This window comes from Gasterosteus aculeatus, chromosome 18 (assembly GCF_964276395.1).
Source record: "Gasterosteus aculeatus chromosome 18, fGasAcu3.hap1.1, whole genome shotgun sequence".
In the NCBI taxonomy this organism is placed as follows: Eukaryota; Metazoa; Chordata; class Actinopteri; order Perciformes; family Gasterosteidae; genus Gasterosteus; species Gasterosteus aculeatus.
Genome location: NC_135706.1, coordinates 5,178,168 through 5,196,159, shown reverse-complemented (window position 1 = coordinate 5,196,159; position 17,992 = coordinate 5,178,168). Strand labels below are relative to the sequence as shown.

At 42.1% G+C, this 17,992-nt stretch overlaps 1 protein-coding gene across 45 annotated transcripts in view; it reads left to right on the top strand.

Moving 5' to 3' along the window:
- The window catches only part of afdna (afadin, adherens junction formation factor a), a 91,027-nt gene that overhangs the window by 53,695 nt on the left and 19,340 nt on the right, over positions 1-17,992 (top strand). For all 45 annotated transcript variants that reach the window (XR_013453327.1, XM_040159926.2, XM_078092991.1 and 42 more), the window contains 7 exons: positions 48-246; positions 836-942; positions 2,821-2,901; positions 14,044-14,109; positions 14,206-14,279; positions 15,465-15,583; positions 16,876-17,076. Coding sequence is in view for 44 of the 45 variants with exons in the window: in XM_040159926.2 (XP_040015860.2) it covers positions 48-246; positions 836-942; positions 2,821-2,901; positions 14,044-14,109; positions 14,206-14,279; positions 15,465-15,583; positions 16,876-17,076 (847 nt within the window). In the remaining variant the exon portion in view is untranslated. The remainder of the gene's footprint in view (positions 1-47; positions 247-835; positions 943-2,820; positions 2,902-14,043; positions 14,110-14,205; positions 14,280-15,464; positions 15,584-16,875; positions 17,077-17,992) is intronic.

Here is a 17,992-nt window from a genome sequence, read left to right as displayed (position 1 = left end):
AGTTGACGAAAGATCCTGTTGACCTGGCTTTGTGCGTTTGTGCTCAGGAGCTGATAGACCACGTGGTGGCGGTGGCAGAGAACACGGCAGATGAGCTGGCGAGGAGTGACGGGAGAGAGGTGCAGCTGCAGGAGGATCCGGACCTCCAGCTGCCCTTCCTTCTTCCGGAGGACGGCTATTCCTGCGATGTGGTGCGCAGCCTCCCCAACGGCCTGCAGGACTTCCTGGAGCCACTGCTGCAGAGAGGTGACTTATCATTAAAAATAAATCTAATCTGTCCTACATTTCATGTGACACAATTAATTTTAGGTTTTATGCAAGAATGTGCAGTATTTTATAGTTCATACGTCTATACAAATGTAGGGCTCACTTGAATTTCTTCTTCTTCTTCTTCTACTCAAAAATATTATTTTGCTGATGTTAATGTGACGTGGATGTTTGACCTTCACTGAGTTTAACACTACAGAGAAGCAGAATTTTCATACTTTTTATATTGGACCCTAGTTTCACATGTTTTTCTGTCTAAGTGGGAAAACCACATTACATTACTATACTTTTGGATAAATATGCAGTATATTTTTACATGTTTTAAAACATATCTGTAGGGGATCTGGTGTAAATATTTTTTTATATGTTTTAATATACACCAAATTTCCACTTATATTTAGACAGCAAAAACAACTTGAGAAGGAAAGAGTTGATCTGATACACATACTTTTGTTTTTCTCCCACAGTCATTTATGTTCTGTAGTTATTGTTTTATTACACATCCTTTAGATGTGTATCTCGGTGAAAATGTACCGTAAAATGTTTGTGTGTGTGTGTGTTCCAACAGGTTTCTGTAGGTTAGTGCCCCACCCCCGTTCGCCTGGCACTTGGACTGTCCACTTTGAAGGAGCTGACTGCGATAGCCACTTCTCTGCTGCTGACAGTTCTGAGATGGTAGGACGTGAACACACTTTCTGATCCGCTCTGTCTCTGTCTGTAGAGTTTGTCTGACATCGAAGACGGAGACTAAATGTGTCTGCGTGCAAACCCGAGAATGGCCAACTTAAGTCAGCTTTTCTGTCGACACAATCATCTCCCATGCAATTATTTGCACAAATAAATAATGATAAAGAAACATAACAAAGATAAATAACATCACAGTGTAGGAAGAGGCAGAAGTCTCACTGGGCTTATTTGAAGCCTCCACCTAAATTATATTAAAATTGTACAATAATAAAGAGAACATAAGATGAATATGCTCAAGATATAACAATATAAATTAATTACAGAAAAGAGAAAGGAAATGTAATAGTGTTCATGTGTTTGAGTTTAATCTAATTTGCTTCTAAAGTTTAATGATAAATTGTAATGGCATTAAGAAGGTGACATAGATGACTGTAGTTCTTAACCGAAAAGTATCCAGCTAACATGGAAATCCAAATCTGTTGGTATGTTTGACATTATATAAAGTGGGATTTTGTTGACCTTTTTGGGGCATAGTTCCACAGTACTGGATTATTCTGGTAAATTAAACTGGATTTACTGGGTTTAAGGGAAATTGAACAGGATTTTCAGAAGGCAAAATGTGACTAAATGAAAACACGGATCAGTTCCACCTCAATTTAAGACTAAAAAAGGTAAAACCCCCGAACAGAAAGTGAGCTGAACACAATATCACATAGTTTGACTATTTTTAGAAAATGTAAAACCTGGAAGCTTTGATTAGAGTCCAGAGTGTGCGCATTTTGTGTGCACGTTCGTACGTGTGTGTGGTCTCCAACTTGGAAGACATTGATTACAGTCACATCAGAAGGGGCAATTAACTTTTCATCACAGACAGTCATCACAGACGCACAACAAACACACACACTTTAATCAACACAAATCACACTGCAGCAGTCAGTTAGTAAATGATAGACCACACACACACACAGCCACTTCCTCTGTAATTGGTCTGTTTATCCCTGCTCTACTATATGTAATGCAGATGTCACACTAAAAATGTCCACATCTTTATGGAAACAACCTACTTTTACGCCACACAGGGTCACTGACATGCCTGCAGGCATAAATCTGGAGCTGCTTCCCAATAAAAGCCTCACATAGGAGGGCCTGTAGGAAGCTCTAAGATTCAGTGTTCGGTCCACAGTGATTATCTAACCAGGAGCGCAATGATTCAGTCTAAATAACATTGAACGGTATAGCAATGGTCGAGCGATGGTGTAAACCTGAACTAGTATACGCATTTAGTACTCTGTGTTTCATCGTTGTGGCCCCCGGGGGGTCTTTGTAGTGTAGTTGAAAACTACCGCTGTGCTCTCGCTCTTGCTTGGTGTAGATTTAATGTTCTTATAGCAGAATTTTTTTTAAATTTTTGTTACCATATAATAAACTCACTAGCTTTGTGTCCCGGCGGCACACACATACACACGCTCAAAAAAACATAACTATTCTGATGTTATTTTTTTGGATTCCTTTGTTTTTGTCTGTCCCCCCCACACAGCCACCCAGCCCTGCTTCTCCAATGAGCCCGTGTGTGTGTGTGTGTGTGTGTGTGTGTGTGTGTGTGTGTGTGTGTGTGTGTGTGTGTGGCCATGATGTGGTTTTTCATTCTTGACTTGAATCCAGCGACCACAGGTCCATGTGGTCTTTCCCTCTCCCCCCTTCTATCCCTCATATTCCTTTCCTCATCCCTCCCTCTTCTTACTCAGTCTGGCTTTAGTGGCAGACACAGGGACATTCGTTGACATTCGCCCTCCAGGCTTTTACAGACAATACTTAAGAGGTTTCACCCTCACTCAACCTTTTTCCTTCCTGTCAATCTATTTTCAGCCAATGAGGAAAGACCCGGAGGTTGTCACGGTAACCCTAAAGAAGCACAACGGAATGGGCCTCAGCATCGTTGCTGCCAAGGTAGGAAGTACCACCTGGTGTGTGTTGTCTCTGCGCTGAGTGGAAGATCTGAAGATCTGAGAAGCGTCTGAACTTTTCCAGAAAGTTTTTTTTAGTTGGAGAAACTTCTCTTTCAAGAAGTCAGATATTTTTTTTTCAAATATCTACAAAAGTAGTGAAGTGTGAAGGATTTTCACAAATTTGACAGGAAACCCCAAAATAGCTGTCTTTATCTTGGCTGTGGAGACTGGATGTATTGGACGTGTGCGTGAGGCTTAGCGACACCGAGCTGGCAGCGAAGGCTGCAGTTTTAAATAGACTGCTTTCATTGTTGAGTCTGACAGCAGCACAGAGACTAAACAGTGTCATTGCAAAGAAGGTTCTGGATGTATCCCAGACCCTTTAGTTGCCTGTTATATGGGAGTGGGCGGTGAGGGGAGGGACGGGGGGCGATGCACCACTGTATTGGCGAAAAAGAAAGTGCAACTATGGTGTGAGGAGAGATGAAATGGGATTTACTCGGCCCTCCCCAGAGTAATTTCAATTCCTGCAACTCAAGAAGTTTTAGGAGTTGCAACATGTTGATGGAAGTTGCCCTCAAATCAAAACAAATTATTAGCTTTTGAAAAGATTTCATCCGGCAGATCTGCTGGATGAAATCCATATGGCTGGAGCAAAAAAGTGAACTGCACTGTTAAAAAAAAAAATATGAAGGAACACTTTGAAAACGCATCAGATATCAATACAAAAAAATGACTCTTTAAAATGAATTAATCCTCACTGATATGGATGGTTTAATGTTTCAGAAATGGAAGGAGGACACATATTTTGATGGACATGAAAGTGTACAGAGGGCTTCATTTTCTAGACACTCTAAAAACCAAAGTGAAAATATGATGTGGCAGGCTAGACCATTGTGCCAAAGTTTAATTTCTACATCTCAAAATGCTTCTCAATATCTTCCTTGTATGGATACTAACTAATGAGGCAGTGGGTTGTGTCTTAAATGTCCTCTCAGATCTGTCTAAGGGCATCAGTGAACTCCTGTAAAGTCTGAGGAGCGACCTGACTGCGTCTGATAGCAAACAGAAACATAATGTCCTAGAGGTGTTCTATTGGATTTGGATCAGGTGATCGTGAGGGCCATCTAATTGTATCAATACCTTTATTCTACATGTACTGCCTGCATCTTCTTGCCACAGGAGGCCGGACATCAGGAGGAACCCAGCACTTACTGCACCAGCGTAGGGTCTGACCAGGAGGACTTGCAGCTAATGTCCCACGTCAGAAAGGACGTAGTGAACACAATATATTAAGAGCTGTAGACCGATGCCGCCCGGGTTCCAAAAATCAAACCAATGTATGTTATAAAATGAGTTTTCAGCTTTTATCAAGAGCAGCAACTAACATATATTAGTATTCATTTTACTATCGTGTAAGATAAAGAAAAAGAGAAAATCCTGCACCCACCCAGCCGCCAACATCCAACTCTATTATCAGCGGTTAAAACAGACATCACCATAATCACCCGAGCATCTGCCAACTCATTCGGAGCACTCGGCTTTGTCGCTCTTCTCCTTGTATACTATTCCTGTGATAGATAGATCACGACTCTTCGCTGTCCTTGCTCCGAAATAGTGGAATGAGCTCTCTGAAGACAACAGGACCGCAGAGAGCCTTCACATCTTCCGCCGCAAACTAAAGACACACCTCTTCAGACTCTACCTCGACTAAAAGACTAACAAATTGTAGCACTTAAATTATACTTATGACGTCACTCATCTATAGTACATTGGCTTATTTGAAGAAATTGTACTCTCTTGTTTCTTGTTCTTCTGAGTTTGTACCCTATGGTTGAATGCACTTATTGTAAGTCTCTTTGGATAAAAGCGTCAGCTAAATGACATGTAATGTAATAACGGCGCTCGCCACCTGGCGTGTGAGCCACGTTTGACTTTCCAAACAAAAGTGCATGGAAATGGCACAGGAACATGCGGCCCAGTTGGATGTCCATTTTGGCTTACAAATTTCCTCGGGTTGGGAGGGGCCCACATGCACTTACAGTTGCAATGAAAACTATTCAACCCCCCATTGCACATTAGGTTTATTGGCAAAATATACAATTTCTCAGTTGTTTGCAATAAACAAATTACACAAGAATTGTTTAAGTAGTTTAATGAAACTAATATTACAAAGGTTTTGTCCAAATTCAACACAAAATGCTACTTTTAATGACTTTAATGAATTTACTGCAGTCTCAAAATTATTCAACCCCTTCATGACAATCATCTTCAGTACTTCAGTAGAGCACCGTTTTGCAGCTTCTGACAGCGTTCCTGAGGAATCTTAGCCCATTCCTTATGGGCAATGGCCTCCAGTTCAGTAATATTCTTTGGTGTGCGTTTTGCAACCACCTTCTTCAAATCCCACCAGAGATTTTCGATGGGGTTAAAGTCAGGTGACTGTGACGGCCACTCTAGAATCTTCCATTTCTTCTTCTGAAACCAAGCCTTGGTGGACTTTGAGGTATGCTTGGGATCATTGTCCTGTTGGAAGGTCCAATGACACCCAAGTTTCAGCTTCATCACAGACGGTATGCCGTTTTTTCCTAAGATTTCCTGATATTGACTGAATTCATCGTGCCCTCCACCCGCTGCAGGTTTCCAGTGCCAGAGGCAGGAAAGCAGCCCCAGAGCATCACTGAGCCACCGCCATGCTTCACTGTAGGCAGGGTGTTCTTTTCAGCATATGCTTCATTCTTCTTCCTCCAGACATACCGCTGATCCATAGGCCTGAATAGTTCTAGTTTTGTCTCATCGCTCCACAGAACAGAATTCCAAAACTTCGGTGGCTTATTTATATGGTTTTCAGCATATTGGAGCCGACTTTTATTGTGCTTTTGGGTCAGTAGTGGTGTGCGTCTTGGAGTCCGGGCATGGAACCCTTCAGTGTTTAGTATGCGGCTTACTGTGCAAACTGATAGCTCAGTGCCTGTTGCTACCAAGTCTTGCTGCAGGTGTTTTGCAGTCACTCGAGGGTTTTTGACCAGTTGCCTCCTCAGGAATCTGGTGGCAGCCGCTGATAGCTTCCTCTTTCTGCCACATCCAGGTAGTGTAGCCACTGTTCCTTCGTCTTTGAACTTGCGAACTATGCTTCCAACTGTATTTCTAGGGACATTCAGTGCTTTTGCTATATTTTTGTATCCTTTTCCTTGTTTGTGCAAGGCAATCTCTTCTCTGAACTTTTTGGACAATTCTTTTGACTTAGGCATATTTCTAACAAGCAATCAAACGTCACTCTGAACAACCCCCTAGCCAGACCAGGTATTTGTGTTCTATCTCAAGCACACCTGAACTAATGAAGCCCTTGATTAGGGAGTTGAATCATTTCAAAGGGTGCTCTACTAAGTACTGAAGATGCTTGTCACGAAGGGGTTGAATAATTTTGAGACTGCAGTAAATTCATTAAAGTCATTAAAAGTAGCATTTTGTGTTGAATTTGGATAAAACCTTTGTAATATTAGTTTCATTAAACTACTTAAACAATTATTGTGTAATTTGTTTATTGCAAACAGCTGAGAAATTGTATATTTTGCCAATAAACCTAATGTGCAATGGGGGGTTGAATTATTTTGATTGTAACTGTACATGTGGGACAGTAATTCTGTGGTAAGGCCGTTTGTATTATTCTCCCTTCATGGGTTCAATGCGGTTAGTTATCAGCTTGTGCGTGTTAGTCATTGAATTGTTTAAATTTGCATTATATGTTCTTTTAAGGAGCTGATTTACTGTCTACTCTTACATACTGTAGGTTTCTTATTTTTAGGGATCTTCAGACACCAATACTCATTTGGGATGTTGGGCTAATACTGATTTCAAAAAACTGGATTGGGTATTATTGACAATGGGGCTGATTTATTCAATTAAATTTACAGTGAATTGAATTTCCCCCCCTCTGTAGAATTCTTTTATAAAAAACCTAATTTTGGTCGTGGTGAAGATGTAAAATAATCTATGTTCTGTAAACAAGCATGAAGATTGCCATAAGGTGCTTCTTCAGAATATTTGAATATAAGCTCAAGAATATATGCTTGAATATTAATTTTGGTGAAGAAGGATGTTGGAATCCTGATGTCATGATGTAGAGATCCTTTGATGTAGAACCTGTCTAAGCCACAGAGCGTCCGTGTATGCGCGCACCTGTCTGGGCAGAACTGCTGTGCGCAATTGTCAAACAAAACAGTAATTCCAAACTTGGTAGGGACAGGGGTCCCCCCTTGTTCAATGGCAGGGAAAACACTGGTAACACTGATGTGGAAAAAGTGCATGAGGAGGCAGATGGTAATCTCCATGCAAAACACAAGGTTTCTGTCTCTGTCGGAGAGTGACATTCGTGCTCAAGGCGAGAGCTTTCCTGTGTGTGTGTGTGTGTGTGTGTGTGAGAAGGAGGCAGGCAGGCAGTGAGGAAACCTCCCTGCTCTGTTTATTGTCAAAGCAGAGAAGTGCCTGGTGTGTGTGTGTTGGGAAAGTCAGGTAGAGAGGATTTTGTCAAACAGCTGCTTGAATTCTGGGTAAACTGGGCTGAGCTCCGTCCAGTTATATAACTGTATGGGGGTGTGTGTGTATGTTCCTCTGAACGGGTGGAGCTGCAGCAGCGCTCCACCTCACTCTGACCAGCCGGCGTCCCAGCTGACACTTCACCTCCGGATTGCCACCTGGTTTCTCTACAAACGCGCTTGTATTCGCAAAATCGTGGAGAAGTTTTTCAGATTTTTTTTTTTAGCCACATATACGGGAATTGCTACAGCTTCTCACAACTTCTTTTAAAGTTTTTTTTTTTTTCCTACTGAATTAAAAACAATGACCTTCACTACAGTTCTACGACTACTTTATTGCCACACACGTGGGACTTCACCTCCCTCCTTGTTATCCAACCCTCCCAGCCGTCGTTAGTCACTTTACGCGTAGACCTTGAGCTGAATGGATCACTCCCAGCCGGTGGAATTGAGAGTTTGTGGACCTGTCGGTGCACGCGCAGCACGCTGAGGCGCTCGCCGCGGTAGTAGTTGGTGTGTGTGTGCGCAAACTGGTCAGGACGAGGCCGACAAGCAGCTGCAGACATGTGGTTTTCCGTGGTGGGCAAGAGAGACCAGGTAACGGCTCTTTCATGACTGTGTGTGCGTAAACGCCTGTGAGGGCGTGTTGTACTTTTTTGTGTCACTCGTAAGAAATGTGGCTGTATACTTGTGCACACGCACTTCTGTTCCCTGGTATCTGGGAAGACGGGATCCCTCTGTATGTCACTCACATTGTGACGTTATGTCATCTTTGTGGATGTGGCGCCTCCATGCAGTGGATGCATATGGGTTTCTGGTGCACTCGGCAGTGTCATGGCCTCTCGCTTCGACACTAGTCAATGTTTGCTTTCAGGGCCGTTCTGATAATGTTCAAACTAGGTACACAAAGGAGACACAGATGGTAAAAACTCACACATTTAGTATCGTGAAGATATTTCATTACTTGTTATTGTTATCTTTTAAAAAAGAAAATCTGATTAGTCATTGTTTTTCACTTCATTTGAGCTTTTAAATGCTTTTAAATTCCACTTGAGACTAGTCAAATGCTTCAGACATATGCACAATATAATATATTGTATAGTTATTAGTCTTCTTATGAACTTGGAGAGTGATTTATCTATCGTAGAAAAGAACACAACTTTCTCTCTGTACAGAGTTAAAACAACTAGCGCCAACTGGGATATTAATGATTTCGGGAAGCTCTTGATTGAGTGCAATAGTTGTTTTAACTATTCCTTTCACTAATAGCCTTTTGTGATTTCATTTTTCGTTTGAGAAAGTTAGAAAAGGATTTGAAAATGTAAGCGTGGCATTTATATATTAACATTAAAGTTAGATATTTTACAAGAAACCTTTCTTCTCCAGATAAGTTGTGTTGAATGTGATGAAGGACTTTGGAAGGTCTGTTTGTTCTCTGTTTGAAGTATTGTCTCTGTTAGTGTGTATGTGTTTGTTTGTTAGCTAAATGCATTGTACGAGAGGTGGAACAACAGTATGGGAGGGTTACCCCCTGTGCGGGCTGACACAATGGGAGGATATATCGTGCACACACACACACGCGCTTTCCTGTAAAGCTGCAGGCAGGAGATGTTTATAAGGTGTGTGGAAGGGAACATTTGTACATCTTGGCGCTCATTATAACGGCCCTCTTTTGTCTTTTTTTTTTAGTCCCAATTTAGCAGGATTGTGGAGAAAACTGGGGAGGTTCTGGTAGGGACATGGTAGTGCATGTCCTCTTCACACAGCAACTTCAGGCTCGTCTCTGGGGTCTGAGCGGTTTGTATTGGTAGTCTTGGTACAAATCCTTTATTCCACTTTGGTTCTAAAAATCGCTGAAGTCGTCACATTGTATTTACTAATCATAAAGGTTTTTAAAGCGCTTCTGTTCTAAAAGATGCATCACAGGGGAAATTAAGGAGATGTTGATGTGATGTTTTGAATCCGCCCCGCCCCCCCTGGTCTTTTAAGCTGCCTCTTTATGGATACGTGGTTTGTAACTACAGAGAGCCGGTTGACGTGTTGGAACTTTGTCATCTGTGAGTCGCCAGCTTGCATTAGTGGTGGTTTGTTGGTTTGCTTCAGAGGAGAGTTGTCTCTGCAGCAGAAAGGGATCACAAAGAAAGTGTCACATCACTCTGACTCTGCTGCCCAGACAGGAACTTTCCTTGTGTATAATTAATATTTTCCAGAATTCCGGTTGATTTATTCTTGTTTGTGTGGCATGCGGATGTGTCTCAGGGACTGCAAAGAGTTGCAAATATTCGGTTAAAAAAAAAAACATTATGATTTTGCAACATGATATCATTGGCTTTTGGTTCATTGACCAGATGGAAACATGTTAAACAACTATGAAACTTTATCCATTTTCCCACATTCTTTTAACCAAACCGGAATAAGCAAGGAATAATTGTTATGATAACTGTCAATGTGAATAATCTTTCGTTGCAGCCCTGCACTTCAAGGAAGGTCACAAATGTGATGATGGTTAGAGGAATACATTTACATCTCCTCAAAAACGTGTATTTCTTTGTTTTTATCTCATCCATTGTAGCCCATTTTTCATATTTGAACTGGCGTAAAGAATGTCTTAACAGGGTCACTGGAATAATTTGTCCTGTTAAACTATTTTGAGTTCCTGAGCAGGAAAACATAGGAGGAACAACATAATTCAAAGCTATTCTCATACTTTCTTTCTTTTTGCACAACCTTCTCTAGTCGGACAAGAGAGCACTTTTTTCGGGGGGATATACTTTTTTTCTTCCTCTTGCAGAGTTGGCCGGTGAACTTGAGGAACACTTCATGCAGCCATTGCACTCTTTAGCTCTCTTGTTCAGGGATATGAGAGTGCAGCCAACAGGTCTTACCTCAGAAAATTGGTAGGATTGTGTCCACACCAAAGTTCTATCCAAATATAATTTGAGTCCAACCACTTCAGGATGTGTGCGAGATTTGATCAGAGAGCACCGAGGTCCGACAGAACGTGTGTCCGGACACCAGAGGTTGAATTTGTTAATAAAAGTCAGGGACCAAAGCTTCGGTGGGGAGCTCGCTTAAGGCCGCCAACTCCTTCAGGCCATCCTCCCTCCTGACACAGACCTGGCAGCTTTAAGGCGCACTTGATTTGTTGTGTCAGGGCACTTTTTAAAGTACCACAGTCCATTAAAACACAATCAATCAGAGAGCTCTTGGGTACCCAAGGGTATTCTTATGGACTTAACGTATTTCTTGCAACCCTCGTGTTTGACTGCACTTATTGTAAGTCACTTTGGATAAATGTGTCAGCTAAATGTTATGTAATCATTTCTATAATAGGAGGATAGGAGGCATGTGCACAATCACAGGAAGTATTTTGTCTCATAGATATTTTGTGAAATTAAGGACGTTTTTTATGTCTGCTCGGTTGATGTTCATGTCACACATCATGTCTTACTCGGAGTGACGCTTCAACAACAGCAACTAAGTTTAAAGCTTCATTATAAGTGTCAACACGTGCACATGTCCATACATCCTCGAGGTTTGCCTTCTAGTGCCGGAGGCCCATGTTCTGTCCGTCTGTGGCACTGAGCCTCAGAAGCACTTGGAGGGAATCTCATTGTATGTGCCGCTAATGTCCACCTGGACTCAAAGATGGACCGATTTTGGTGGTCAAAGGTCACGGTGACCTAACAAAAGCATTTTTGACCATAGCTTAGGAATTCATGTATGACAACTTCACACAGAAGGCTGACTCGACTTGACTGGTTGGTGGAGGCATGTGACCTCTTTTCTTAAAAAAGTTCTTTAAAACATATATTTCGGTCTCGTGCAGGCATTTTATTTCAAGGCAGACAACAGCTTTGAATTGGTCTTTTTTCTTTCTTTATATATAGGTAATACATCTAGACTTAGCCATGTGAACGTTCAAGCTACAACACATTAGTCCCTTCCTCTTTTGATATATGAACATGTCCACTGAGTGTTACATGAGTCTTCAGCTCGACAAACTCACGCGAAATCAAACTGATGCAGCAGATTCTGAACCCCCCCCGGGAGCCATTCAAATCACTAAAAGCCCCTCTGCACAGCCTCCGCTGGGGTTCAGCAAATTTCCCCAAGTGTCTGGGGCCTGATTTGGCGCCCCAGCCCCCACCCCCCCATTCTGGATAAGGAAATGGTGGCTCCATCTGAAACAAGGGTCTCTTTAATGTCTTCTGTAATGTACAACAGACGTTAAACAATCAGAATGATTCACTGTCCTTCTCTCATCTCAATGTCACTTGCAGGGAATTCTCGCCTGAATGAATCCAGCCTCATTATTACGTGCACACGCACACACCATGCACACACAGAGCGGAAACACTGCGGGTCAAATACTTTGAAGGCCAGCTGTCTTTTTGTACTAGTGAAAGAGGGACACAGTTATGTGGATGATGGAGGGAAGAGACAAATCCAGAATGTCTTGATTCACTCAGTTCACATAGTTAAAGATGAACAAGTGAGTAGAATAACGCAGATAAAAGCAGAACTTGTATCTGACTTGTAAAGCCTGACTTGTAAAAACTGACCCAAAATTAATAATACGTTCTCACTCTCAAAATAACATTTGGCAGAAGTATATCCTGCAATGCAAACGCTCCAGAATACGTTCGTCTCATTTAGATAGAACACAGAGCTCATTGTTATTTCTTAACAAACTGATCGTTTTGAACCTTTTTGAGCTCACATGTTCAACAGTTGTTTCCTGCTGGAAGAAAGCAAACATTTTCGTTAGAGAGTAATTGTAATACTTGTGAACAAAAGATCTGAGCTAGAAGGTGTATTTTTAATGGTTGTTTTTGATCATATCGCACGATTCTTCATGTTACATTATACATTTTAAAGAAATTGAATAAAGGCCTCCATCTGATAACACCACGTAATTGAAGTGATAATGACTAAATCAACCTCCTGCTGTGGTTGTTTTCAATTACAAGATAACTTTTAAACATTTGTGATCATGATATTTCACACCATATTTTAATAGAATAAAAAAATGAAACCAAGGACTATTTTGCAATAATGTGACGTATCGTTCGGGCTATTTACAGCTCTTAAAAAATCTTAAATCTTACTGCTATCCTCAGTAGCTCAACTCGTACTGAGCAAACCACAAACTGTAAACTCTACCTTTTACTCATTAGATTATTTTGGAATTAATTTATTGAAATGACAAGTGTCAGCACTTATGTGGACTCGTGTGGCATTACCTGATGACTTATTACTTGATCTTTTGTTATTATGAGCTGAGAAAAACTGAAATATAGTTGTATACACGTTCATGTACTTCATAAGTAATCGTATTCTTTGACCAGTGTAAGAGTGAGGATGAGGTGTGATCAAAAAAAGTCTAGAATTGAACTGAGGGAAAACTGTCATCCTTATCCTCTGCACCACAGCTGATAAAACAGTTAGTACATGTCACCCGCACAAATTAAAAGCTATTAACCTGAGTTTAACCCGGCTTTTACTTTACAAGTTGTGGTTTTGCATGCACACACACACACGCACCCCTTCTCTCTCTATCTGAGCCATGGTGCCAGGTCTGATGAATATCAGCAATTAGAAGTGTTTTAACCCAGTCCTTGTTTTATGAGCAAGTTCATAGACCTGCTGTGGCTGTTAATGTCTCGGATGTTTTGCCGTCTGAAGCTCATTGTGTGAGGCGTTCTTCACGCCCACTGCTTCAAAAGTAGAAGCGAGTCTCACAGTCGATGTACAAGATGAGATGTTTCATTTTTCTCTTCGGTTCAGGCTTTAGACAAACCAACTAATTGATTTTTAATCATGGAAGTGTTTAAGTGTAAAGGTAGTTTCACATTTAGAACGGCTGTTTCTTGATGAAGCAAATATTTCTGGGGTTTCATGTCAAGTCAGAAAGCGTGGGATTTGTCCGATAACATGCCTGCACTTTTCTGCACTGTAAACCACCTCCCCGCTTCACAAGAATACCACACACACACACACTCTCCCTTTTCATTCTTTTCATCTGAATCTCTTTTCTCTGATGCTCGGGTGCTTCTTGGTGTAGAAAGGATTTGGTTTAGAGAAAATAAACAGATTCCGGTAGATTTGATTGTTTGAGTTCAGCAGCAAACCCCAGAATACAAGAGAAGGGAGATAAGAACACTGGTGACTGTTCGAGCTCTAAAAATGTCTCAATGTTCCAGTTTGACACGTTTGTGAACTTTTGGATAAAAGCGTCTGTGTTCAGAATACAATAGTTTTCTAATCCGTCCCTTCTGTGTTCAGTGTCTGCAATCTAGAATTACTGGGTAATAAAATGTGTTTTCAAATTCCTAGCGGTGCTGGACTCCCTTCAAGCCAATGAGTTGTTAATATGAGCCCCCAATGTTCTATTAGCAACGCTTACGGGAAGTTACATTTCCTGTTGTAGAATTACCAAACTCCTGCCCCAATAATCCTCAGAAATGCTCCCTTTCCCCTTCTTCATTGTTTTTAATATAACGGCTTATGTTTTCTGCATATACATGTTTGTGCCATGTTTTCTTGTTGCCTTATTAATTAATCTTTCTCTATCTTTCTCGCTTTCTCTCTCTCTCTCTCTCTAGGGTGCTGGTCAGGAGAAGCTGGGCATCTACGTTAAGTCGGTTGTCAAAGGAGGAGCAGCTGATGTGGTTGGTGTACACGCACACAAAGGCTTGAACCATAACCGAAACGTTTGAGTGAAAAGACGCCCAAGGACTCATGCTGTGGCGTGTGTGTTATTGCAGGACGGCCGTTTGGCTGCAGGTGACCAGCTGCTGAGCGTGGACGGGCGCAGCTTGGTTGGTTTATCACAAGAGAGGTAAATACAGCATCCAATCTGTAGTCAACCCTCCCGAGTACTGACGATGTGTGTGTGTGTGTGTCTGTGTGTTGTGTGTGGTTGGTTGGCTGCAGTGTTCAGAAATCCTGTAATGTGCTGCCACCTAATTGTCGTCTTATGCGGATTTCCTTTAGCAGAATTGGAAATCCCAGCTGAAATGCTTGAAAGCTAATCATAATGTCCATATAAAAAAATTCCACCACGAGGGAGACTGGGATTTTTTTTTTTTAATCATCAACCACTTACCACACCGTGTTGACGTATTCTTGATCATGCCCATAACAAACTCCAATTGGATTCTATATATAATGGATTCTCTTAAAAACATTTAAAAGTTAAATATACTTGACCTGACGTCAGATGATAACCACATTGTGCGACATCTTGTGGTTCAACACCCTAAAAGCATTTTGGCGTGAAAATTTCCTTGTAAAAAATAACATTTTTCCAAAGACCATGCAGAAAAAGGGTGTGTTTGTTTTGCAAACAGCTGTGAAGTGCTCGGTGGCTACCAGCCCACCCAGATGAAGAGTTTTTCCTCTCTCCCTCAGCATGTGCAGGCCTGGTGTTCTGTGTGGTCTCTTACCGTTATAACTCCCACGTATGCTGACGCATACATGGAATTAGACTCCGGTGACATGCTCTTTATTGAAAGATCAGTCTTCCTGTGGTCATCACCTGTCCTGCAGGTTAAGACTGGCGTGTTTCCAAACGTGGGTTTAGAGCCGGTTCTCTGCTCAGCATCAAGCAGTGGATGTTGCATTCCCCGACTTCTATCCAATCAAACGCATGTAGCGCATTACTTGATGTGTGATCTGCTGGTCCTCTGCTTATAGAATGTATTTAGGATTTTGTATTTTCCAGCGCTAATTTAGCTTAAGTACCAGATAGGAGTACTTTGACCAACACCGGACAATATGATTAAACGCTACAGTGCACACTGTTATTTAGATGACTTAATGCAATTTTATGATCACCTTTATAGACCTTATAAAATATCATTGCAGCTAAATGGAATATTATCAATATTGATTCTATATTGTAGAAATAGTATGCCTACACCAACAGACGGAAACATACTATCAGCTCTGTTGACGTTGAGTTCCATATTCATGCTCTTGCTTTCTCCCTCCCTCAAACCCCCCCTCCCCTCTCCCTCCTCAGGGCAGCGGAGCTGATGACGAGGACGGGCTCAGTTGTGACTCTGGAGGTCGCCAAGCAGGGAGCCATTTACCACGGACTGGCCACTCTCCTTAACCAGCCCAGCCCCATGATGCAAAGAGGTGAGCGCACACATACGCACTCACACACTCACAGATATACACCTGCAAAATGTTTACAGAGGCCTCTAAACTAGTTTAGTTTCTTCTCATTTTACAGTTACATGATGTTTTGTATTTTAAGGCTTCCCTTGAAAACATAAAATTGCCTCAATTGAGGAAACAACTAAACTAAGGCATTGAATTTGTTGTTATAATATTAATTTCTTTTTTTATATTGTGATTTTGAGGAAATGTCTTAACTTTTGATTTCATTATGAATTTTTGATTAGTCCAAAAAAGCTGTGTATATAATAATAATAATAAACACATATGGCTTTACTTCCAATTTGAATATAAAACTGTCCTTTAACAATCAAGCACATCACAAAAGTCCTAAACTTGATATATTTAAGAAGATCATAAGTCCTAGGTTTGACTTTCTAAAACTCTCCCATTGATGCTGTTTAACTTGGACTTAGTTGTCATGAATGGACTACTGTCAGCACACGCTCCGTTATCGGCAGTGATGTGAATGAAAGGGGGGAAGCCGACTTGTCCAGACAGTGTGTCCTTGTTGTCTTCTCTGCAGCGCTGTAAAAACAGCTTGCAGACTAAAGGACATAATGAGTGTTTAAGGCCGGAGTCAATTATGTGTGAGCGTCTGAGACAATCTGCATGTGTGTCCACACACACACACACAAGCACACGGCATAGAGTTTACTGGCTTGTCTGGCTGTGTGCTGGTCTCGTGTTTGATGGAATGTGACCTGAGATTCATTAAGGAAGTCCTGCGGCCGGCCTGGCCAGCAGTCCAGAATGATGCTAAATGAGTGTTTCTCCCAAATTCCCTCACCACGCTGCGTTTGCCAGAGCAGTGAAATTGAACCACAGGGCTGTGAAGGACGCTGATCATTCTTCAGTAAACTTAATGAGAGGAAACTGGACACGGAGAAGTGTAGATTCTCACAGACTCTGGGAAACAAAACTAGGTACACAGAAGGGAAAGACGTTGGTGCACTTGCAGGGACGGGCCAGATGTTTTGAAACAGCGGTTGTACGAGATACTTCTCCAGTCTTACCGACAGAACAATAGGTCACAGTGGACCCAGCACGGGGCATGCGAAAGCAAAGAAATGTACTGCTGTGTAAGAGGGGAGGAGAGAAATGGATAGAAACTAAAAGAAAAGCTATAGCATGTTTTCAAAATAAACAAAATAAGTACCTCTGGGTTAGTATGTGATAGAAAAGCCTGAAAATACACAGAAAAGGTGTAGACGTGTCGCACATCCATTCTCTCCCCTTTCTCTCTCCAGCATCAGACCGAGGCCGTGACAAGAACGGGAAACTGCGACCAAAGAGTGAAGGCTTTGAGCTGTACAACAACTCTGTGCAGAACGGCTCACCTGAGAGTCCGCAGGGCGGCTGGGACTCTTACCCCGAACCAAAGAAGATGAGTGGAGAGGATAGACTTTTCAAGAACCGAGCCGACCACCGCTCCAGCCCTAACGTAGCCAGTAAGCTCCGTTACCTGCCACAGCCTTTATTCCGGTCGGACAGTTACTACGGAATGTGTCTTCTCTGTCTTGTGCATGTGTCTCTATGTTGTTGGACTGTGTTACGACCCCCAGGGGTGAGGGGACCATAAACATATGGGCAGAACCTGGTCGGTTGTAAAAGGTACAGTTTATTGGGAACCAGAGGTAGACAAGCATGTAACAACAAACAAAAGGAGGGTGGATGAGGGTGCTGTGAAAAAGACAAACCAAGTTTTGGAATTTGACAGTCTAGACTCAAACACATTGCTGCTGTATTAGGTTTGCAGTCTGGATAAGGCATCTGCAATAATGTTCTCTGGACCTTTCTTGTGCCGTATCCCCAGGATGTATTCCTGTGCCATTAAGGCCCACCTCATAAGTCTCTGGTTATGGTGGTACATACGGGCCAGAAACATGAGTGGGTTGTGGTCCGTGTAAACCACCACCGGCAGAGAGCTGGAACCCACATAGACCTCAAAATGCTGTAAGGCCAACAACAAAGCAAGGGTCTCTTTTTCGATGGTCGAATAGTTAAGCTGATGGCTGTTGTACTTCTTCGAAAAGTAACATACAGGATGGTCTATACCCTCTACATCTTCCTGCAGAAGCACGGCACCAGGTCCCAGAGCGCTGGCTTCCACCTCTAGCTTAAAAGACTTTGAAAAGTCTGGGGCAGCCAGGACGGGAGCGTGGCAGAGGGACTTAGCACTATCGAACGCTACTTGACACTCTGGGGTCCACACAAAGTCGACTTTAGGGCTAAGCAACCTGGTCAACGGTTCGACCACAGACGAGAAGTTCCTACAAAAAGCTCTGTAGTAACCAGCCAGACCGAGAAACGAGCGCAACGCTTTACGAGTGGCTGGAACTGGACTTGAAGCAATAGCTTCCACTT